Source organism: Podarcis melisellensis, assembly GCF_964234715.1.
Source record: "Podarcis melisellensis genome assembly, chromosome: 5".
In the NCBI taxonomy this organism is placed as follows: Eukaryota; Metazoa; Chordata; class Lepidosauria; order Squamata; family Lacertidae; genus Podarcis; species Podarcis melisellensis.
Window position 1 is genome coordinate 28,807,685 of NC_138537.1, and position 24,844 is coordinate 28,832,528.

The 24,844-nt window shown below is 44.8% G+C and overlaps 2 protein-coding genes across 4 annotated transcripts in view; one reads left to right on the forward strand and one right to left on the reverse strand.

Moving 5' to 3' along the window:
- Positions 1 to 24,844, forward strand: part of SLC19A3 (solute carrier family 19 member 3) — a 36,029-nt gene that overhangs the window by 845 nt on the left and 10,340 nt on the right. Inside the window, exon 1 of one of the 3 annotated variants that reach the window (XM_081910473.1) lies at positions 23,533 to 24,530. The exons of 1 other annotated variant lie outside the window; for it this stretch is intronic. Coding sequence is in view for 1 of the 2 variants with exons in the window: in XM_081910474.1 (XP_081766600.1) it covers positions 24,527 to 24,530 (4 nt within the window). In the remaining variant the exon portion in view is untranslated. Of the gene's footprint in view, positions 1 to 23,532; positions 24,531 to 24,844 lie in introns of those variants that run through there. One more of the 3 variants, XM_081910474.1, reaches the window with a different exon arrangement.
- Positions 8,231 to 11,402, reverse strand: CCL20 (C-C motif chemokine ligand 20). The gene is made up of 4 exons (XM_081910640.1): positions 10,658 to 11,402; positions 10,051 to 10,165; positions 9,194 to 9,271; positions 8,231 to 8,671 (listed from the first exon to the last, which is right to left on the reverse strand). Exons 1-4 carry the CDS (start codon positions 10,758 to 10,760, stop codon positions 8,635 to 8,637), a joined length of 333 nt encoding a protein of 110 aa, XP_081766766.1. The 5' UTR covers positions 10,761 to 11,402; the 3' UTR covers positions 8,231 to 8,634.

The window sequence follows — 24,844 nt, forward strand, 5'->3', positions numbered from 1 at the left end:
AGGCCCAGTCATGACCGACTCTGGGGTTGGGGCGCTTATCTCGCTTTATTGGCCGAGGGAGCCAGTGTACAGCTTCCGGGTCATGTGGCCAGCATGACTAAGCCGCTTCTGGCGAACCAGAGCAGCGCACAGAAACACCGTTTAGCTTCCCGCCGGAGCAGTACCTATTTATCTACTTGCACTTTGACATGCTTTCAAACTGCTAGGTTGGCAGGAGCAGAGACCAAGCAACGGGAGTTCACCCTGTCGCGGGGATTCGAACCACCAAGCTTCTGATTGGCAAGTCCTAGGCTCTGTGGTTTAACCCACAGTGCCACCCATGTCCCACCTGCAGTACTGTAGCATGATCCAAACCAGGAAGAAGCCCCCTTGAACTCGACAGCATGTGCTCACTAGGAAATGTGTAGGAAGGAGCGTAGCCCAGAGATACTTCAAATGGTGCAGACAGCTTTGTGGGTGTTTTTTAGAGAAGAGCTTCCCTCCTGCCATCACAACAGTGTGTGCAAAATTTTAGCAGATGATGCCTATTACATTCTGTTCAGTTTCTGTTAATTGATTCTCATGGGAAACTTGCAGATTCTGGCTTCAAACAATTAACTCAAGGCAGTGTCAATTTACTCTTGGCAGAAAGCCCAGGTCAGCTTGACCTAGAAACTGCTTACTCTGATTGGTTAACGACCAGCATTCAACTCTTAACTAGGGATTGCTAGCTCAGTTTGATGTGAGGTGTGTTAGGAGTAGAAGTGCTGTGTATGGTTTTGAGAGAGAGAGAAAGAGAGGATTTATTTTGCTTTTATTTGTATGCAGAAACTCTGCTGGTTTTATTTTCTCCTTTTTAATAAATCCTGTAAATAGTTATTCTGAGTCTAGCTGACTAGTCATTACTGCCGCAACTAGCTTCTTCGCTGTGCAGGAAAACTCTGCTACGTTTGGGCTAAAGCCAATAGGGCTATGCCTGACACTTCAAAGTTCCAAGAGGTTATGGGTATTGTGCTGCCAGCCTGAGTTGTGGTGGTGTCAGCATCAACGGCGTTGGTTCCAGTAGTTCCAGAAGTTGTTGTTCCTGGCTGGTTCCTGACCGTGGTGAGCTGGTGACGCAGCGGACAGAAGGACAACAGCTGCAGCGTGTGAGTGCTGGGTGCTGTGGTTCCTGTTCTCTCTCTCGGTGGTCGTGAGTAGCTGGTTCCGGGTTCCAGGGACATCGCTCTCAAGATGGCCTCACAACCAGTTCAGATGGCTTTTGAGCGTCTGAATGACTCCAATTACTTGCTGTGGTCGGAACGCATGCAGGCAGTGCTGCAGAGGGATCGTCTCTGGCAAGTGGTGAGTAAGTTTCCTGCGAAGCCTGATGATGAAGACCTCGATAAAGACCAAAGAGCAAGGGCCACAATTGTCTTGGGGCTGGAAGATTCCCAGTTGCCGTATGTGAGGGGAATCAAGACAGCTAGAGGTGTGTGGCAAGCACTTAAAGAACTCCATGTGCGTGAGACAGCGGTTTCCAAGCTGTTCATTCGCAAGGCATTGTACAAGGCAATGTTACAGCCTGGGGTTACAATGCAGGAACACCTACACAGTTTACAGTTAAAGTTTGCAGCGCTACAGGAAAGAGACTGTGCGTTAGACCAGCAGGAGAAGGTGGCTATTATTTTGAGTTCTCTCCCGGAAAGCTGGGATAATTTAGTTTTGTCTCTAGAAGGCATGCAGGAGCGTGATTTATCCGTCAGTTACGTTACTGGGCGTTTGATTGAAGAATGGCAGAAGAGGCAAGAAAGGTCGTTGGCTGCAGAGGCTTGTACAGGCGGGCGGTTTGGAAGGAGTTCTCATGCCGTGCCAGAGGTGAAGCAAAAGCAGCGTACCAGTGAGGAGTCAGCGTTTGCTGTTAGGCGTTGTTTCCGATGTGGGTCCTCAGCGCATCTAAAACGACAATGTCCGGAGTTGGTCAAGTCTCAGTGGCCGGTGCAGGAGCAGAGACGTGATCAGCAGCAGCAGCAGCGGAAAAAGAAATTCTTCAAACGAAAACAGTCGGCTCAGCTGGTGACCGCCGAGGTCAAGATTGCTGATGAGAAACAAGCTGTCTGGGTGGTCGATTCGGGAGCTTCTCGGCACATCGTAAATTCAGATGAATTGTTTGTTTCCAAGAACTCAGCACAGCGCAGCCAGGTGGCTCTAGCAGACGGAAGTACTTCCGAAGTGATTTCAGGGGGTGCAGTTTTTGTTCCTTGTCTTCGTGAATGTCTGCAAAATGTACTGTGTGTGCCTTCATTAAGGAGCAATCTGATGTCTGTAGATTGTTTGCTAAAAGCTGGGTTTAAAGTGTATTTTGAAGGAGACAGTTGCATTATTAAGAAGGCTGGTGAGATTTTAGGCACTGCTAAGTCAGAGGGAGGCTTGTTTTGGCTTAAAGCAGGATCTCAAGTTGCAGCAGTAGTCAGTAAATCTCAGCCTGCAGTGAATAACAAAGCTATACATGACAACTGTGTGCACTTATTGCATAGGAAAATGGGGCATGCTTGCTGGAAAAGTGTACTTAAAATGTCTGAATTGGCTGATGGGGGTAATTTAAAGAGTTGTAACAAGTACCTTGATTGTAATGTTTGTAAAAAGGTTAAAACCCACAGAGTCTCTTACCCCAGAAGTGACAGAGTTAGTGAGTCACCACTACAGCTGGTTCACATGGACGTAATTGGTCCATTTGCTGTAAGCAGGGGTGGATCGCGTTTTTCACTAACAATTGTGGATGACGCCACGCGTTACTCTTGGGTTTTCCCCATGAAGAATAAGGGTGACGTGTTCACTAAGTTTAAAGGCTGGGTGGCATCTGTGGAAAGATTTCTGTCCATTAAACTCAGAAGGATTCAGACGGACAGAGGTGGTGAATTTATGTCAAATGCTTTTAGAGATTGGTTACAAAAGCGTGGCATTGGGCATAGAAAAACGAACGCTTTTTCCCCAGAGGAGAATGGCGTTGCAGAGCGAAAAAACAGATCTTTACAAAATATGATGTTTGCCATGCTTGATGATGCTGATTTGCCCATGTCTTATTGGGGGGAGAGCATGCTCACCGCGTGTTATCTCCAAAATAGGCTCTTTCATCAAACAATAGGTACAACTCCGTACTTTAAATTGTTTCAGAAAAAACCCAAAATTGACCATTTGCATGTGTTTGGATCAAAAGCCTGGGTATTAATTCCAAAACAAATGAGAAAGAAGGGAGATCCTAAGACCAAACAGTTAGTGTTTGTGGGTTACCAGGAGCTGGGAAAAGGTTTCCGCTTTGCTGAAGGGACAAATGGCATTGTGATCTCCAGGAATGCCAGTTTTTGTGAACATAGTGGCTGGGAGAGACTACATGCCAATACTGAGGTTTGGTTTGAACCTTCCCAGGAGCTTCATGACTCTGAAGGTAGACACAGGGAGTCAGAGTCTGAGGGGGAGGAAAGTTCAGATAAGAGCTCTCAAGAAAGTGGAATTAGCCAGAGACCAGTTGCTAAGCAACAAAAGAGAGGTCGTAGTTCTGAAGAGGAAAGTGGGTCAGAAGAAAAATTTTCTCCCAGAAGATCTAAAAGACAAAACAAAGGAGTGCCTCCAGTGCGTTTTTCTCCAGATACTGCAAACGTGTTTAGTGTAATTGCAGAGCCCAAGAGTTTTCAAGAGGTGTTAAAGTTACCAAAAGAGGAGGCAGAGCTCTGGAAACAGGCAATGGAGGAAGAGATGTCCTCTCTGAATGAGCACAAGGTCTTTACACCAGTAGCAGCGCCTGAGGGGGCAAAGATTGTAGGCTGCAGGTGGGTGTACAAACTTAAACCTCTGGTGACAGGAAAGTACAAATACAAAGCTCGTTTAGTGGCTCAAGGATACTCTCAGAGGCCTGGAAAAGATTATGACGAGACTTAGGCCCGGTTAGGACATATCTAGGGTTGGAAGTGTGCTGGGCCCAAGATGGCAGCTGCCTAATTAGTCAGCAGAACAAAATTAAACAACTACTGACTACATACAGAATGCAGGATTGCAAAGGGGCAGTGGTGCCTATGGATCCAGGTTTCATAAAAACACTTCATACAGATGAGAGTCCTGAATTTGAACATCCTGATGTATATCACTCTGTAATTGGAAGTTTATTGTATCTAGCACAGTGGTCCAGACCTGATATTAGTTATGCAGTAGGCATATTAAGTAGGTTGGTCTCAAAACCCACACTAAATGCCTGGAAAGAGGTAAAACAAGTTCTGAGGTATCTCAAACAGACAATTGGCTATATGTTACAATTAAATTCTTCAGAGGATGAAATGTTGAGTTGCTTCTGTGATAGTGACTGGGGAAATTTGCCGGATAGAAAATCTGTCACAGGACTGGTCATAATGGTCGGTGGAGCTTTAATCAGCTGGCGGTCACGCAAGCAAGACGTTGTAAGTGTGTCATCAACGGAATCAGAGTACGCCGCATTGAGTGAATTGTGCAACGAGGTGATTTATTTCAAGCATTTGTTAGCAGATTTAAATGTAAATTGTGGAGAACCAGTACAAGTTTACATTGATAATCAAGCTTGTATAACTTTAAGTAAAACAGAGGGTTTCAAATCACGTTCTAAACATATCTCTGTAAAATACCAAAATGTGCGTTGCTGTGTACAAGACAATATAATCACCTGTACTTATGTATCAAGTGAAGAAAATGTAGCAGATGTGTTAACTAAACCATTGGCAAAGGTAAAGAACAAGCGAATGTGCAAGGGTTTAGGTTTGCTGGAAAAATGATCTTCTACATAGGTGTATTTGATGTTAATTGTCCAGCAGAATCTGTGAGGGGGTGTTCAGTTTCTGTTAATTGATTCTCATGGGAAACTTGCAGATTCTGGCTTCAAACAATTAACTCAAGGCAGTGTCAATTTACTCTTGGCAGAAAGCCCAGGTCAGCTTGACCTAGAAACTGCTTACTCTGATTGGTTAACGACCAGCATTCAACTCTTAACTAGGGATTGCTAGCTCAGTTTGATGTGAGGTGTGTTAGGAGTAGAAGTGCTGTGTATGGTTTTGAGAGAGAGAGAAAGAGAGGATTTATTTTGCTTTTATTTGTATGCAGAAACTCTGCTGGTTTTATTTTCTCCTTTTTAATAAATCCTGTAAATAGTTATTCTGAGTCTAGCTGACTAGTCATTACTGCCGCAACTAGCTTCTTCGCTGTGCAGGAAAACTCTGCTACGTTTGGGCTAAAGCCAATAGGGCTATGCCTGACACTTCAAAGTTCCAAGACATTCAAGGAATGATCAGGTGCTACGATTAAAGGTGTGGAGGTTTAAAAGTTGTGAAGAAGGAATGTCAGAAGTTGCATCTTCTGTATATTAGTGCTAGACAGGTGGAAAAGTAATCTTTAAGCAGTTTACAGGGATGCAATAAATCAGAATCATAAAGCGAAACCAGTTAAAATGCCTGTGAGCCATGCATCCAAGCTATCGGGGCCCACCAACAGCGACTCCCTCCAAAGATATTGGTGATTGGGCAGGAATATAAGGCAGTCCTTGAAGTATCCAGGGCCTTGTAAATTAGTACAAGAGCTTTGAACCTGGCCTGGTAGTGTATTGGCAGCCAGTGCAAATTTTTTAGTACCAGAGTTATGTTCTGGCAATGGTCTGTCCTCATTAACAGCTGCAGCATTTTGTAACAGCTGGAATCCCCAGAACAGGCCCAAAGGTAGCACCACAACAGAGCACATTGCAATAATCAAGCATTGAGGTTATCAGTGGAATTGAAGTGTAGCAGCCCTTGCCCCACCCTAATTATTTAAATGCTCTTTATCAGGATCACAAAATTCCATATAGAATTTATTAATCTCCCCATCCCCAAGCACCTGTCAAAAACCTAGTTCCTCTAATTTCAGTTGTGACAACAAAACTCACAGCTGCCTCTACCAGTAGAAAGGGCATGATACTAACCATTACTATGCCTCCAAACAAAGGGGAATGAAACAGAAAAACCTCAAGCACACCAAAATCACTGGAAAGTATTGAGACTTTCTGTAACTGCTGTGGGGTTATCTTACAAGAACAAAGTATTAGTTATCTCAGAAACAGTACTGTCTAAAAGAGAATTGATTTAATATATCTTTCTGCAGCTTTGGAGAAAATCAGCAAGTTTGCAGTGAAATAGTTCTGCAAAAGAGCAGTGACGGTGTACTCTTTCCTTCAATTATCAATATTAATTAATCCTGATCAAATACCCAAATAAATATTGGTGGTAATCAGTGAACCTTCAAAGTATTCATATTGACAGTATGAACAAATTTATATACTGTGGGAAATATATGCAGCAGTGAAAAAGGCCAAGTTGTTTAAAACTTGAAAAGAAAATTAACATTATAAGTCAACACAAATATTATACAGGTCAGAGTTTAATAAAACACCACATTTTCAAAGCATTCTTATGACTACCTGCTGTTTACCCTTTGAAGATGAATCTTTTATGCTTCAAAGTCAGGAAATAAGATACAATAGCAGAGGGTTTTTAAAATACTTTGGGGGATAAGAATGCTTGGCTTTTTGAATGGGTTTGTTTGTTTTATTTTATTTGCATTGAAGAATGAAGTGTTCGTTTAAATGAAAAAATGCTTCTAGAGTGTTCTGATATGCACAATAGTATTGGTTTGCAATCACTTGCTGGTTCATTTAGGATTAATTCACACTAACCAGCAGAGGTGTTTGCTGGGAGCACATTGGTTTTGGCTGTGCAACCATCATAAAGTGGGAAAGGAAGTTGTGGGTTTGTAAACATGCAGCAGAGACTTATTAGGAAGGTGCATCCATGGCTTCTCATTTGTCCACTCGATATCACCATGACTTTGCAGCAGATATGGGGAACCTATGACCCTCCAGATGTTGTTGGACTATCATCAGCTCCAGTCAACAAGATCAAAGAGGATTAATTCAATCATTGGGTCATGCTGCAATCCAGCACTCACAGATTGGAAACCCAGAATGAGGCTGGTTGATGCCAACCCGCACCCTGCAGTACTGCATAATTCTTTTAGGCAGCACTAATTGCCAGACACAGGCAGACCAATCTTTGACAAAGAAATCAGCTGTTTTCCAATGGCATGCCACCTCTGATCGAGCTGCTGCCAGCAAGAAGATAATTAAATTTCTACATATTAGTTCTCCCTTTTGGATTTCTGGGATGGATAGTATAACCAGTGTTGGGCCAGGAATCTATAATATGCTCATTTACACTTCAAATTAAGCTAAAGACGGAAAGCCAAATAATTAATCTACCATGTTTTCTCTTGATACCCGAAACAGACATTGTCTGAGACCTTGGTTCTATAGACAAAGTTCTACATTGTGGGTAGTATGCAACAAGTGACTTCGGCAAACTTTTTTTTAAAAAACAACAACAGTTCATGCACAGCATATAATTATAAGCAGGCTTCACTTCTAGGCAGTCCTAAGTGGCTAGGTAGCAGTTTTGTACTTTGGTACATGCATATTTACTGCTCGAAAATCTAAGACAATGAAGAAAGGCTGAAGGGAATGATTTTTCATTGAAATGGGAAAGAGAAGCCTAACAAGACATCTTCAGGAGGAGGAGGTAATGAGTAAAAATACAAATCTTGCATATACCAATGATCCCTTACTGTATTTACAAGGAAAATACCTTATATTCTGACATCTGTCCTTGGTAAAACTCTCTCCCAGTACTCAAATATAAAATAGGGACTCCAGCAGACCCCCTTTAAGATTTTGAGGGGGCCTATGGGAACAGTGATCAAATGATGTAGAGGGGGGATTAAGAGGTTCACTAATAACATCCATAAACCCCATCCCTTGACTCGCCCAAGGTCACCCAGCAGCTGCATGTGGAGGAGCGGAGACACGAACCCAGTTCTGAATCTTCTGGGAGTCGCAGGTAGGCAGAGTGCTTTGCACTCATGCCCAGCTTGCAGGCTTTCCACAGGCATCTTCTGGCCACTGTGAGAACAGGATGTTGGACTAGATGGAGCATTGGCTTGGTCCAGCAGGCTTGTCTTGTGTTCTTCAAACATTAAAAGCTCTATATACCTAAACCTACAAATCTCTCTCTTGCTCTCTCTCCGTGTGTGTGTGTGTGTGCGTGCGTGCACGCGCGCGCGCATACATGTAGCAACATATGCACAATGGAGCTATTATTCATCTAAAAAGAATGTCCAAACAAAGGCCGCAGTCCAGAGATAACATAAGACAATAAGGCAATAAGACAACAACTTTAAAGTTTTGTAGAGTTCTTTTTATAATCAAGCAGTATATAAATTTTATAAAATAAATATTGCAAATGAGTAGTACACCTGATAGCAGCAGCCTTTTGCCAATGACAGTGATCATCACCATCTACATCATATGACAGACTTGTGAACTTGACCCAGTGAGGAACATTAGACAGACACACACACTTATTTATCAGTTAATCACAAAATGTGAACCAGCATAAGCAAACAAAGCATCTTGGATGGTGTGCTCCATTCAAAAAAATACTTGATACAATATGAATCAGTTTTTATTATTCCAGAAAATCCAGGGATTAGTGGTCAGCAAGCACACAACAATGTCCAGAAGTATGATTTCAACCTAGTTTGGTTTTTTTTTTACCAGGCTCTGCCTCTTGCTTCATTTCAAAAAGGAAAGTGTGACATCTTATTGAGTTTTTTACTGTAAAAAAAGAGAAAGAATAAATAGGTAAGCTAAATTTTTCCTTGCTTCCATACAGCTCTCCTGTCTTATATACCAAAACTGAAGAACCTGTGTCTTCTAGATATTAGTGGTGGAGACCCCTCAGCTTCCCTCACCATTGACTATACTGGCTGAAGCTGAAGACAGTTGGAGTCTAACATCATATGACATGATAGGATCCTCTAGCTGCCCTATATCTATAACAGTGCAATCCTAGGTTTGCCTGTCAGAAGTTAGTCCCACTCAGACTTACTCCCAGGCAAGTGTGCACAGGATTCCAGCCTTATGCTGCTGTTCCTTCCTATTGGAGAAGTGAAGAATGAAATGTTTCATTTTCACAGTGTGGCTCACCATCCTTAAGCACAACTGTGATATTATAGAAACCTCCCATAGTTAATATTCTGACAGGCAAACTTAGGATTGCACTGTTATAGATACAGGGCAGCTAGAGGATCGTATTATTTGCTTTGCCAGGGCAACCAATTCCTTCCTCCTACTGACCTCAACAAGCGGAGCTGTTTCTTCACCCAAGGTTCTCTGGGATTTGCGCAAGCTTTCAAGCCACCCTTAGTGTGAAATCTAGAAAGAGCAAAATTAATTATCAGTTTTAAAATAACATAAACAGTTACAGTCAGCAGAATAAAGCAGAAAGGTCACATCTTCTAAGATGACAAAATCAGCATGCTGTTGTGGGGGGTCCTTTCTCAGCCCAGTGTGTAGCACTGGGTTTGCTGCATACAGAGCCTATTAAATGGCAGTCAATCACCATAGTATGGGTTGAAGCTGTCGGCATTTTTTGTGTGTGTACAAACTAAGGTGGAAAGAGATCCTCCTGAAACCAACGAATGCACAAAAAATAGGGGAGGTGAAGAGGAATGGAGTTGTGTCATGCATTGTTAGTGACAGCATGAAAATTTAGTGCACTTTGCATGGAAAATGTGAGACAGGAATGCTCCCTGAGATTCTCCTGCAAGCTTTGTTGCTTGACTGTTTTCGGTTGCATTCAACTGAAAAGGCTTAAAAGCTACTAAGCAACAACAACTGAAGTTATGTACAGTGTAACTAAAGTTGTGTACACTACGGATAAGAAAGCAAAAATACTGATATCAAAAATAGATACTAAAAATAGCTCAGCTACAAGCTCTGACCTGGGTTTGGAGAAATGCCAATTTTTGTACCATCTTAGGTTTCTCAAGTTCTACAGGGTTTGAGAACTATGGGATCAAAATAATGTTTCATTGTGGCTGCTGGAAACACAGTATTTGAAGCATTTTGGAAACCTTTTTTGAGCTAAACTCCTGGATGATTGGGCATCATCCTTCATTGATACAAGTAATTGTTTCATTTTGTCAACTCACATGACAGCGTTGATGTCACAGACTTCACTGGAAAGCTGTTCTGTGAATCCTTTGATAATCCGGCGAGGAAGAGGCGTCTTGGTATAGGAAAGACAGCAATCTTGGTTGCTTTGGGCTGGAGTGAAGAAGAAAAAATATACATTGATTAATTAATTTAATTCATTACTTGGGCTTTACCAGCAGGTCCCAGAGCAGATTACAAATATATATATATATATTAAATTAGGCACAAAGTAACATTTTCATCTCTATCACTGCCTTTCCTAGTGCACATATTTTGGATCAGTTTGCTATCAGATAGCAAGCATTTCCAATAATGTTCTAGACTATTCTTCATTGTTGAATGCCCAAAAGTTGGTGAACTAGTACAACATCCAGTTTAGCCAGTGGTCAGGGAAGACGGGAAAAGTATTCCAACAGCAGATGGAGACACAAGGTTGAAGTACACTATTCCGGACTAGTCTGTCTTTCCTTCTTTCCTTCCTTCCTTCCCTTCTTTCTTTTTAAGCCATTGGGAATCCTCCTATCTTCCATCTTAATTTTCAGGGCACATACTTCAGCATCACAAGGGGTCCTGGAGCAGGAGGTATGCAGAAACACCACTTACCTTCACACATTCCCAAGAGTAGCAGCAGACCCACCAGAACAGCTAAGGGCACATTCTTCATGTTGAAGCCAGTCATCGTGATCACGCTGCTGCTTATGTGCATCAAAAGAATCTGACTTCAGATGTGAGTGAACTAGCTTCAGTCAGCTTATTTATAACACCTGTTCGAGATCTCTGGCAGTTCACCTAAGGGCGTTTGTTCCGCTTTGCAATTATGGGGATTTCCCGCTTACCTACTCTAGTTAGCTGATTTTATAGCATTGTTTGAGTGCTGGTTAATTAATATAGGGATGTATGTGCAGCCAAACAGAAGAGGGAATAGATCCTTTTTGTGACATCACCATTCACTGACCAAACTCCTGAGGAGTGGTAGCTGCAGGAAATTCCAAAATACTATTTCCCAAGTAGGAGGGGGAAAATCATGCACATTGTGTTAATTCCCTGGAATATCAAGTAGATGTTAGGGAACTTTGGAGTTTCCCCTCCTCCTTTTCCCCATCATTTTTCTACATCATTTGCGTTGCCACAGCTGGGATACCAGAGATTGTCAGTGAATATTAGAAACCAATAAACAGTAGTATTCAGCTAATTTTGGGAATATGAAGGGAAAATACAAGCTGCAGAACTGTGGCAGAGAAGGAATTGACGGGTTAGCTTATGCAAAACAGCGTGGCTGGGCTGGCATAGTGCAGAGCCATTAAGGAACCATGGGGAACCAGGTGATGCGCCATTAAGGGTTGTTGACAATGCACCCCCCAAGGAGTGGTCAGAGACAGGAGAATTGGCAGGTTGCCAAGGTGACAGGGGCATGATGTCACAGGAAAATTTGTGCCTTTAGAAAATTTAAAGTTTCCTGGGAAAGAGTGGGGCAGAATTCAATGAGCTGCTGTGGAGGTAAGAAGCAGGAACAAAGAGATGGCACATAGGATGGCTCTGAATGCAGTGCCATGTGATGGGGAAGGCCTAGCTGCTCCTGAGGTGAGGATGCTGTAAATTCTGTACTCCATCTACACTCAGGTTGTAAATAAACCATATTTGACAGACACTGCCTTATTTTGCCTTGAAGAGACACAGACCCTTGTTCAGGGCCAAGACTCCTGGAATTTCGTGCACTGCTTGGCAGAGATTGGGGTGGCTTGTTAACACTGGTGTTAGAAGTGAGATCTGTGTTTCCTAGTGGAAAGGCCTAGGAGCAAAGTGTGTCTGACCTTTGTCTTCAGTGGCTTGAGAACAAAGGCAACTCTCTCCAAATGGCGATTTGCAGCTGAATACCATGTGATCTAAGTTAGGCTCATAAAAGAGCCAGCTGAGATACATTACTAGTTAACTACCAACTTGTTAGGCACTTACTGGGAGCTCTTAAAAGGTAAAGGTAAAGGTACCCCTGTGCGTACGGGCCAGTCTTGACAGACTCTGGGGTTGTGCGCCCATCTCACTTAAGAGGCCAGGGGCCAGCGCTGTCCGGAGACACTTCCGGGTCACGTGGCCAGCGTAACAAAGCTGCATCTGGCGAGCCAGAGCCGCACACGGAAACGCCGTTTACCTTCCCGCTGGTAAGCGGTCCCTATTTATCTACTTGCACCCGGAGGTGCTTTCGAACTGCTAGGTTGGCAGGCGCTGGGACCGAGCAGCGGGAGCGCACCCCGCCACAGGGATTCGAACCGCCGACCTTTCGATCGGCAAGTCCTAGGCGCTGAGGCTTTAACCCACAGCGCCACCTGCGTCCCTACTGGGAGCTCTTACTTAGCTTCAATGGTAATTTCCTATGTTAAACCTTAAGCAACACACATAAAGAATCATTTTCCATTTCAATGTACAATTAAACAATTATTGTTGTTGTTTAGTCGTGTCCAACTTTTCGTGACCCCATGGACCAGAGCACGCCAGGCACTCCTGTTTTCCACTGCCTCCCGCAGTTTGGTCAAACTCATGTTAGTAGCTTCATGAACACTGTCCAACCATCTCGTCCTCTGTTGTCCCCTTCTCCTTGTGCCCAACATCTTTCCCAACATCAGCGTCTTTTCCAGGGAGTCTTGTCTTCTCATTAGGTGGCTAAAGTATTGGAGCCTCAGCTTCAGGATCTGTCCTTCCAGTGAGCACTCAGGGCTGATTTCCTTCAGAATGGATAGGTTTGATCTTCTTGCAGTCCATGGGACTCTCAAGAGTCTCCTCCAGCACCATAATTCAAATGCATCAATTCTTTAGTTAACAGCCTTCTTTATGGTCCAGCTCTCACTTCCATTACATCACTGCTGGGAAAACCATAGCTTTAACTATATGGACCTTTGTCGGCAATGTGATGTCTCTGCTTTTTAAGATGCTATCTAGGTTTGTCATCACTTTTCTCCCAAGAAGCAGGTGTCTTTTAATTTCGTGACTGCTGTCACCATCTGCAGTGATCATGGAGCCCAAGAAAGTAAAATCTCTCACTGCCTCCATTTCTTCCCCTTCTATTTGCTAGGAGGTGATGGGACCAGTGGCCATGATCTTAGTTTTTTTATGTTGAACATCAGACCATATTTTGCACTCTCCTCTTTCACCCTCATTAAGAGGTTATTTAATTCCCCAAAACTTTCTGCCATCAAAGTTGTGTCATCTGCATATCTGAGGTTGTTGATATTTCTTCCGGCAATCTTAATTCCGGTTTGGGATTCATCCAGTCCAGCCTTTCGCACGATGAATTCTGCATATAAGTTAAATAAGCAGGGAGACAATATACAGCCTTGTCATACTGCTTTCCCAATTTTGAACCAATCAGTTGTTCCATATCCAGTTCTAACTTTTGCTTCTTATCCCACATAGAGACAGATGAGGTGATCAGGCACTCCCATTTCTTTAAGAACTTGCCATAGTTTGCTGTGGTTGACACAGTCAAAGGTTTTTGCGTAGTCAATGAAGCAGAAGTAGATATTTTTCTGGAACTCTCTAGCTCTCTCCATAATCCAGCGCATGTTTGCAATTTGGTCTCTGGTTCCTCTGCCCCTTTGAAATCCAGCTTGCACTTCTGGGAGTTCTCAGTCCATATACTGCTTAAGCCTGCCTTGTAGAATTTTAAGCATAACCTTGCTTGCATGTGAAATGAGCACAATTGTGCAGTAGTTGGAGCATTCTTTGGCACTGCCGTTCTTTGGGATTGGGATGTAACACTGATCTTCTCCTATTCTCTGGCCACTGCTGGGTTTTGTTTTTGTCCATGGAGTTTTCTTGGCTGGGATACTGGAGTGGCTTGCCGGTTCCTGCTCCAGGTGGATCACATTTAGTCAAAACTCTCCACTCTGACTTGTCCGTCTTGGGTGGCCCTGCATGGCATAGCTCATAGCTTCTCTGAGTTATTTAAGCCCCTTCGCTACGACAAGGCAGTGATCTAACATTAATGCCCTTCCCAATTCACAGTACATTTCAGTGTTGCTTAATACGTATGTTTTAAACCATCTGTAAAATGAAAATAAGGTTGGAGCATAAGTGCGATGCTGCAATGCAGAAGGCTCCTTCATGGACTCCTGCATTATAGACTTCACTCAGTGGTGGGCAAACAAGTACAGCTCCCTCTGCAGAACTTAATGCCCAGGCAGATTAGTATGGGAAGTTGTATGGAGAGCCAGAGTGGTGTAGTGGTTAAGAGCAGTAGACTCGTAATCTGGGGAACTGAGTTCGTGTCTCCGCTCCTCCACATGCAGCTGCTGGGTGACCTTGGGCTAGTCACACTTCTCTGACGTCTCTCAGCTCCACTCACCTCACAGAGTGTTTGTTGTGGGGGAGGAAGGGAAAGGAGAATGTTAGCCGCTTTGAGACTCCTTCGGGTAGTGATAAAGCGGGATATCAAATCCAAACTCTTCTTCTTCTTTCAGATATTTTGGGCTCAATTCATTTTGGGATTTATATGTCAGCATAAGCACCTTGAATCAGGCCTTGAAGATAATAGCCAACCAGTGCAGTTCTTTCAAAACTTGTGTTATATATCACTGTCCCACAGGTTCTACAAGCACCCTGAGTGCTGTACTTTGTACTAGTTGCAACCTCCAAACCCTCTTCAAGGACACCCTATGTAGAAGTTATGACAGTATGGATTACTGTGGTCAGATAATCTCTGTCCAGGAGTGGCCATAGCTGGTAAAACAGCCTTAGCTAGGAAATAACACTCCTCACCACTGAAAATACCTGGGCGTCCAGTGACAGATGGTTCTAGGACTACCCAAGCTCCTACCCACTCCTTCAAGGGAAGTGCAAGCCCTTCTAAAATAAGAAGGAAGTTACAAATCAGTTATAACTTTGTTTAATTAACAAATAAAATTCCCAACCCTGATTATGCCCTGAGATTATTGTTTCGGCCACCAAACAAACCTTGTACTCCAGGGAACTTCCATCTTATGCTACAAGATTGTCAGGGCGTGGAGTGTTCATTTGGAAACCCCCAGTGTAAATAAATGCAAACCAAGGCAGAATATTCCATTCAATCACCCAGGGTTCTTTTTTATTTAATCCCCCTAGTTATAAAGGGAAGAACAGGTGGAGAGAAGTTCACCTTTTCCTCAGCCTCTCATAGAAATCCAACTTCCCCTTTCTTCAACCAAGCTACCCCATGGTTCCAAAGCTCCCCTGCACCTTTTTTCATAACAAAAGCACACATACATTGATTGCACTCACACAGTTGACATTACTTTGGCCCATAGAGACAACTATGTGCATTATTCAGACTTTAACTGATTTGTTCAGACATTCTCTATTTTCAAACTTAAGTACCTAGACCTTCCAAATTAGTCACCTCTTAGGTCTGCTGTAATATGGATATTCCAGTCTCCTCTCAGAAGCCACAGAAGAACAAAGGCTAAACAAGAAGCTTAAGCTTCTTGTCAAATTTAGGGGTTGAGATCTATTGGTGTTTTGACCCTCACTACTAAACAAACAACTCAGACTCTCAGCTCAATTTCTGCCAAAGGCTTTAATAGGTAAATCAGAACTGCACATAGGCAAAGTACATGGCTAAGTGCAAGTTAGGACGTTCATCCAATGAGTTACACACCCCTTGAACCTTTCTTTTGAAGAACAGGGCAAGCACAACTTCTAGCACAGCAAACAGCCATAGTCCCAGGACTAGTCATGTAAATGGGCACTCCTTCAAGTGAGTTTGGCCATGTTCTCGACAATGGGCATGCCAGCTCAGCTTCCAGTTTACTCTCAATCACTTCCCTGGTTCCACACTGACTGGAGGAGGTATGTGGTTTGGAGTATCTAATGACACAGAGGCAGAGCACTCCTCTGTCAATCTCCTTGGTCCCTCCTCTGGGTCCAGCTCTCCAACCTCTGGACTGCTGGCCATCTTCCTGGACTCACACATTTCTTGGCATCCCAGTTTCACATTCCCCCTAGGAACCTTCCCATGGTCATCCAGTGCTGGCTACCTAAGCTCTCATTCCTCCTCAGGATATGATCATCCCCTCCATGATATCTCCACAGAGCTCCTGGCAATATTTATTATCATTATTGTTATTATTATTAGTAGTAGTAGTAGTATTAATCCAATGTAGCTCTAAGTAACTTGTTCTGTCAGTACAAAGATTTATCCTTGAGCAGCTGAATTTTCCTCCTCTCCTCTACCCATGTACCCCTAACTCTGTTCAGGGGGACAGACTGTTCTCCAAACCCTTTAGAACAGATTTGAGGAGGGGGAAGTGGGCACAAGGGGGAAGTGGGAACATCCCATTGCACAAGCATACATCACTGTGCTGATGAGACAGACTTGTTGAATACCGTCCATTGTTATCTCTGTGGGAAATATATTTTATATTTGCTTACACAATTGCAAAGGGTTTCTTATCATTACTGATTTCCTTTTCATTACATGACCTTACAGGTGCTTTACTATCTTGAATGGTTTATTTGTGAACATTTTTGGCGGCAGCACAGAAGACTTGAAGCCACAGGCTAAAGTCAACTGATTCCTCTGATTCTGGAGTAGGTCAGATGTACAGCTTGTATAAAACTGGCCAGGCTCCATTTCTCTCCACCCACAAAAAGTGGGGGATTTTTTTTTGTTTTGCCTAAAGAAAGGAAGGATAGAGCCAATGAGAGTCAAATGCATTTTATTCATTCTGTAGATTTCCTGCATTTACAATGCAATGTAACCTTACGTCAGTTTCTGTTGCCACACTCAAAGCTATTATAAAAGAAAGAAGTGGGGGAGGGGAAACTCTTTAGCAAAGCAGAGACAAGGAAGAAAGAATTGCAAATTGGAAGGGAAAAGTCCAGAGCGTAACTTCCGATTGCGAGGGCTGTACTGCACAAAGCAGAGGAGGAAGCTGTTCCTCCAATAAAGCCAAACTGGAGAGAAGACACACGAAACATGCTGCTGTGTGTTGATGTAATTTGGAACAGGTCCAGCTCCCTCAAATTCTCCTCTGTGTCTTTTCAAAGGGCCCTGTCATGTCATGCTGGAAAGCTTAATCCCTAGCACTGTAATGGGTTGGCTTAACACAGCGTACTTCACAAATCTTCTCTCAGAATTTCCTCTACAGCAGAGCCAACATTTCTCGGAAGACATTTTTCTAAGGTTTTTCTTTAGCTTTTCTTCCCCCACCCCTGAAAAAGAAGGCCACTTTGCTGTATCCTCTCAATGTTCTTTACCAGTTTAACCTCCGCCTCCACCCTCATGGCTGACATTTCTCCCCACAATGCCCATGAATGAAGATAAATACGGAGCACTGTGGAGAATGCAAAATGATGGCCAATCTGCCAAGGCAGTGCAGCAGCAGAGATATATATATATATATATATATATATATATATATGCTTTCGTAGATTTTCACGGGTACAGGAATGCAGGTTTTGGTGTCCTCGGGTGTCTTCCCGTGGAAGACACCCCAACTTTTACACGGGAAGACACCCGAGGACACCAAAACCTGCATATATATATATATATATATATATATATATATATATATATATTCAGGTGATCACCTAAATGGCAGGATTCTCTCATTTCTTGTTCCAGGAGGAGGCTGGTTCATTAGAATGAATGGGGTACCAACCTCAGTTTGCCCACACCTAGTCCCACTTGCCTGCTTTGTTACAGCCATTCCAGGGCAATGGCAGTGGCTATCAGTTTCCCCTTCCTTAGTCTCATTGTTGCAGGAAGGGGGGATAGGGACAAAACTAGAATTTGTTGGCTCTGCCTCCAACTGCCACCTTCTGATGCCACCTGCTGTTGGCCTCCCTGCCTTGCACCCTACCAGTCCCGGTGGGCACTAGTCACCACTGTTTGTACCTTGCCTCGGTTAGCAAGTTGCCAAATAGCTGCCTTCCAGCAAAATTTGGCCCTGGAAAACCACACAAGCCAAGTTTCACACGAATAATAAAATAGAAAGGCAGGGGGCGGGGGGACTTCCAAGCAAATGCCAGTATGTGAAATATTCACCACAGGTCTAATCTTAACATGTTCCTGCCCAAACCAAGGCTTTAGGCTATGCGGTGTGGTTGACTCGTCTGTCCCTTCAGTGCCAGGACCTCCTCCCACATCTCATTGCATAATTCAGGAAACATTTATTTGATACTCTGTGGGGCTGTGCAGCAACGCAGCTGTTCTTGTGTTAGGAAAAGTTTGCCTTCTCCGCTGCTCACCAACAGCTGTAAAATGACAAGTACTCCAACTCCCATCATGACCCAAGGTCAGGAATGATGGGAGTCAGTCCAGCAATATCTGGGGCACCCAAAGCTTCCTGTCCCTGAATGGAATCCTGATGTGCATGACAGGGACATATCTGTGTTTCACCAAACTACCTAACAACCACTCTTGATATACTAGCCAGGAAATGAAATCACTTTCCAGAAACAAAACGTGGAAGCTTTATTCACACAAAAGGCGAGAAAATTAGACATCCATATAACAGAAGAACTACATTTGAGGATATTTGTCACACTATTCAGTGACAATCTAGAAAGGTTGATAGATGGAGTTCTCTATTGCAAGCCTTACTCTTTTCTATGACATACTTATCCTATCTTAGTTATATTCTCATATTTACAGAAAGCAAGATAAGGCAACTATAAGAGGTTTAACCTGCGTGAGCTCTCATTAATTTTAACGCTTTGGGAAACAGCCAGTCATTAGCTATCGCCATAGAGAATTCTGTTCATTATTGCTTCCTTTCACGGCAGTTGACCCCATTCATTCTTTCGTCTCTTCACGGTTGTGTCTGTTATGTTCTCAGGGTTGCCCGTCCTTTTCCTGCGTGTGGTTTAATGAGGTGGGTGGTAGAGATGTGTTGGAGATGCCCTTTCTCAATCCGTTTGTCATAGTTGATACTGGAAATCTATGAAACCAATTTTTCCTCATTCAGGAAGACTACAGAGTTGCATAATCAGAGTATGGCTCCCTAGAAAAGTGTGTTTGGAAGTACAGTGGTATCTCAGGTTAAGAACTTAATTCATTCCAGAGGTCCGTTCCTAACCTGAAACTGTTCTTAACCAGAAGCACCACTTTAGCTAATGTGGCCTCCCACTGCCGCCGCACCGCCAGAGCATGATTTCTGTTCCCATCCTGAAGCAATGTTCTTAACCCGAGGTACTATTTCTGGGTTGGTGGAGTCTGTAACCTGAAGTGTATGTAACCTGAACCGTATATAACCCAAGGTACCACTGTAATTACCAAAATGGTCTCTGGTTTGGAGCTTGTCAAAGGGAAAGTGACCATCCAAGACTCTCTTTCTCTTATCCCAGACCATCAACCAGGCAGACCAGGGCTGCTGGGAACTGAAGCCCAACTTCTAGAGGGCAACACATTCCTCAGCCTTGCCTTATATTAATGGCCCACACTTGTTCCTTTAAAGCAACAGAGCCTCTTTGAGACATGATTGGATCTTTGCATTTTTAAAACATTTAAAGCAGTCATGTGTGTGCATGAATCAGGCTGGGGGTGTGCTGCTGGAAGAGGGTACCTTCTTCCCTTGTGTTGCTTTCCTGATGTGAATAGCCATAAAAACTTGTCCAGCAAGTGAGATAGTGGCCTGTGCATGCCCTCAGCTGCAGAAACCAGGCAGACGGAGCCTTTTCCGTCAGCTGGCGGGGGGCGTGGCCTGCCCTATTTAGGGCCGGCGCAGAGGGGGCTCACCCTCTTTTCGCCAGCTAGCCCCCATGTTTTCGTTTGTGCTGCGGTTTGTATTCTTTTGCTGTTGTTCGCTCACTTGCTTGGCTTACGCTGTTTTTCAGTTAATTTTGTTGCAGGTTTTATCTCTTGACGGCTGCTTCTACCTGATCCTCGCTCCGTTCTTCGCTCCACTCGTCGGCCAGTAAAAGGATCCAGTCGCTTCTTCGTTTTCCCCAGCTGGCTATCCCACACGTGCCGGCGTGTAGTGCTTTGTTTAGCGGAGGCAGCTAGCCTTCTGATTGGCTTCCAGATTCGGGGCTTTGGAGCTTCTGCCAGCTGACGTTCCACCTTTTGCTGCCGCAAGGTTTTCCTCAGCTGAGCCAACTAGCCTCTCGATTCCTGCCGCAAAGCAACCGCTGGGGCCGGGGAGCGCACGTGAGTAGCGAAAAAAACGGGGGAGTCCAGGGGATCCTTTAGCAACGCGTGGGCGGAGGAAAAGGCTGGTTGTGTGCTACTTGCCGCGGATGCTAGCGAGAAGCGGTGACGCGGTTGCCTGGTGACAAGCTCTTCCCGGTAGCCACTTTAAGTGACCACATGGCCAGGGGGACGGCCGCCATTTTAATAGAGGAAATTTCCGTGGGAGCTCTCCTTTAAATCAGGCGGTGTTGTGCGCAAGCAACTCGGCCAGTGACGGGTCTTTGATTTAGATGGTTTGTGAAGCGACAGAAGGGGGAGTGAGGCGTGTGTTTGTTCTGCCTTTAACTTGTGTGTGGTTTATTATAATTTTGCCGGCTCCAACCAGGCAGTAGTAGCAGTCCTTTCCAAGCAGGTTGCACGGTCCCCAAGGGTAGGTGCCCTTCTGCGTTCCTTCGTTCTCCGGTGTTTAGAACTCAATATCCACTTCTCCGCTAAATTTGTGCCTGGTGTAAACAATGACATCGCAGACGCCCTATCTCATTTTCAGATGGACCGCTTCTGCACGTTAGCACCGGACGCACATCTGCTTCCTTAGCCGTTCCCGGAACATCTGTGGAGTCTTGGGGACCAGAGTCTTGGGAACCAGAAGTGATTCAGGGAGTATTAGCCTCATTGGCGCCTTCCACTTTAAGATCTTATAAGAAGGCTTGGTCGGAAGCAACGCCCCTCCCGTCAAGTCAGAGGTTTTATCCTACTTAGTATACTTGAGATGCTTGGGCCGCGCCCCTAAAACCCTCAACCTACAGGCTGCGGCATATCATTCTTTTGCAAGGCGGTATTTTTCTCTTAACCATGTGCCGATTTTGTCATACGGAAGACCTTAGAGGGCTGGCGCAGGCTGCAGCCCCCAAGCTGCGATATGAGGAGGCCAATATCATTTGACATCCTTTTTCAAATTCATAAAAAGTTGAGAATGGTCTGCTGGTCGAAGTATGAGGCGCGCTTATTTTCAGCGGCATACTCCATCGCCTTTTTCGGCGCAATGCGGGTTGGTGAGGTGGTATACGAAGAGGGTCAGTGCGGTTCCTCCCGGGGTTTGCTATTAAGTGATGTTACGCTTTCATGGGAGGATCTAGTTTTGCAGATACATAGCTCCAAAACAGATCAGTACGGGAGGGGGCTCTGGTTCGGCTCCTGGCAACCGGAAAACCAGGCCCGTGTCCAGTTAAGGACACCAGGCGCTTCTTATTTCTGAGGGCTAATTCAGCAGGGCCACTATTGATCCATGCAGATGGCTTACCCCTGACGCGTCACCAGTTCACTCGTGTCATGCGCTTAACACTGGCAGCATGCGGCCTTCCCCCCGCAGATTTCGCGGCGCACTCTTTTAGGATAGGAGCAGCCACCACAGCAATGCACCTCTCACTGGTGAGAGGATTAAGGACTTAGGCCGCTGGAAATCGGATGCTTACAAACGCTATGTTAGAAAAAATTTATGACGGCTCATCTGGGGTTAACTGACCATGGCCTGTTCTTTCAATTTTCTTACAGGAGATATGGGGGTGCATGTCTGGATAATCGGGCACTGCATTGTGCATTGGGCCAGGGTCCGCGCCATCAATTCCGGTCTCGGGCCGCTCCTTGGCTTACTGTCTGACATCACTATATCCTGGGTCTCGGAGGGGAATGCGCTGGGCCGAGATGCTGCCTGCAATTAAGGCCAGAGCAGCAGCAGAGGGCCCCCCCCCAGATGCTTTACTGATACAATTAGGAGAAAATGACCTAGCTTACAGAAAGGCAGTTGATTTGCAGTGGCACATATTTAATGACTTTGAGGAGCTTAAGGCCGCTTACCCGAACATCACAATTATTTGGGCCTCGTTGATGGAGAGGCGGGTCTGGAGAGATTGCAGGTGCCCGATAGCCATGAATAGAGCTAGGAAAGCCTTGGACCGGGCGGTGGTGCGTAGAGTGGCAGCCCTGGGTGGGAAGGTCATTGAACACCCGGGCATACGTTTCAGCTGTGAGGCCCTCTACCAGTTTGATGGCATGCATCTTTCGGATGCTGGTAATGATGTTTGGCTGATGGATATAGCAAAGGGGATAAGGGATTGGTTTCAGGCATGAGAGTATTGGCGGCGAGCGATTGCTCGTGTGGCGGTTAGGCATTGGTAAGAAGGGGTTAAGAGGATGTGGGGGGGAGGAACGCCATCACCTCCCCCCAGTGAACAAAGGGTGGTCCAATAAAGGACTCTGGGGGGCGTGGCCCTGTCCAAAGCCTATGGAGGTGTGGGCCAAAGGCACTCCCCCGAGTGGTGATCCGGGGGAGCTCCTAGTTGACGTGCTTCAGCAGGAGACTCCCGCTCTATGGTGTTAACCCTTCCCCGTGTCTCCAGCAAATGGACTGGAGCCGGATAGTCGATAGGACCAATGCGTAAGCCAATGCCTCTCATTCCTGAATTCAATAAAGTTGTGGCCTAATTCACCCATTTAACCTTAAATTATGGTGTCTTGTGTCTTTATCCTGGTGGGCGGCGGGAACTCACCACGCAAAGCCACTTCCGGCCTGCCCAGGAGGTGGGGTTGCTGGCTTCACCCCCACCCCCACGTGAGCGGGGGCTGGTTTCAGCCCCCGCGAGAACGGGAATCCTAGCCGCATCTCCCCCCCCCCCCGCCAGCCAATCGGCTGGCTGGGGTGGCGTGGCCTGCCCTATTTAGGGCCGGCGCAGAGGGGGCTTGCCCTCTTTTCGCCGGCTAGCCCCCACGTTTTCCCACCCTCCCTCCCTTTAGGTAGGCTTTAGGTAGGCTTTTAGGCTATGGACTTCAGTCTGTTGCCGCAAAGGGCATGGTAGGAATTTTTCCCAATTGGCAATTTACAGCCATTTGGTTTTTCACCTACCTCGTAGCAACTCATCACAACTCCTCAGCATTGGCGGTTAGGCATTGGTAAGAAGAGGTTAAGAGGATGTGGGGGGGGGAGGAATGCCATCACCTTCCCCCAGTGAATGAAGGGTGGTCCAATAAAGGACTCTGGGGGCGTGGCCCTGTCGGGAGCCTATGGAGGTGTGGGCCAAAGGCACGCCCCTGAGCGGTGACCCGGGGGAGCTCCTAGTTGACGTGCCTCAGCAGGAGACTCCCCCTCTATGGTGTTAAACCTTCCCTGTGTCTCCAGCAAATGGGCTGGAGCCGGATAGTCGATAGGACCAATGCCTAAGCCAATGCCTCTCATTCCTGAATTCAATAAAGTTGTGGCCTAATTCGCCCATTTAACCTTAAATTATGGTGTCTCGTTTCTTTATTTATCCTGGTGGGGGGCGGGAACTCGCTACGCAATTGGTTCCAATCAACACAAAGGGTGAGAAGACTTCTCAGTGGCTAAAATCTTTCATTTCCCCTCTTAATCTTTCCTCTTACAGCACTGTGAAATATAACTGAAATGGACAACATAGCTTTCCAGATTTTCTTTTCAGGAGGGTGGAATATAAATACTTTTATAAATCAACAAAGGTTTGTAGTAAAATTAAATAAAACATACCGTAAAGGTAATCACATTAACATTGTCCATTTTGCTTTTTCAAGCAGCAAAATGAAATTATCCTGGGCACGGTCTCTATTAATTGGGGGGGGGGCCTCACACAGCAGATCTCAGATCTTTCTTGCAAATTTTACATGGCTATTTCAGTTTGCCATAGCCCTTCCCACATATTCTACTCCACGAGAATCCATGCTGAAAGCAATCTCGCCGTAGATAAGTGTAGATTCTACCCAGGTCACAGTCCTAGTTTAATGTAAAACTATCATACAGCATGCCTACCCTGGGCTTTAAAACAGGCCAAAGGTCCCTTTTGTTTCTATATATTACCTCATCAGAACTTCATTTTGTATCTCAACTTGCTTGCACCTTCTCCCCCTGATTAACAAAAAGCAGGAGCCACTTTGTAAACAGAATCAGAATTAAAAGATCCTTGTCATATGTTTTTCATTTCCTTTGAGAGGAGGATGTTGAAATGGAGCCAGTTTTTCAAGGCGGTGGTAGCTTTCGAAGTTGAAAGACTGGAGTAACAAGAACAAGGCACGAAAGAGACTGCACCAAAGTATATTAGAATAAAACAATCCACAAGATTTAAACTACAAGCACAGCCAGTGGAATAAGAAGTGCCGAGAGTTAACCTACAGCAAAGGTGGAAACAGGATCAGGAATTCGCTATATTTGAAAAGGTTTGACTTTGTCTGGATTTTAAAACATCCGAAATCCAGGATATGCACTGGCAAGAAATAAAAGGAAGGCAAAAGGAGAAAAGTTAACTCAATCATCTGAAGAAAGCAGAGAAGTCTGTAGTTCTGTGACCAGCCAAAGGACTTGAGAAGACAGCATGGGTAACTACATGATAAAGCAAAGTTATCTCTAGAAACTTTAGAAGAGATATGCTAAGATAGACATAGCTAATATGGTGAACTTTAGACATTGTCTAAAGACTACCATCAGGATTTGGAGTCTAGCAGTATCTGGAGAGTACCACATTGACTATTCTCATGTTAAGAGAAAATGAAAATTCATGGTATTAATGGAGTGTTAGACCTGTGGGCAGAGTTTCTTTCCATCCATAAAAACCCCTCTTTGTCTGAAGTCTATCTTAGGGTGATCGGGTGAAAAAGCAGGCTGGCAAATTCAAAGTTGTGCAGTTAAAGTA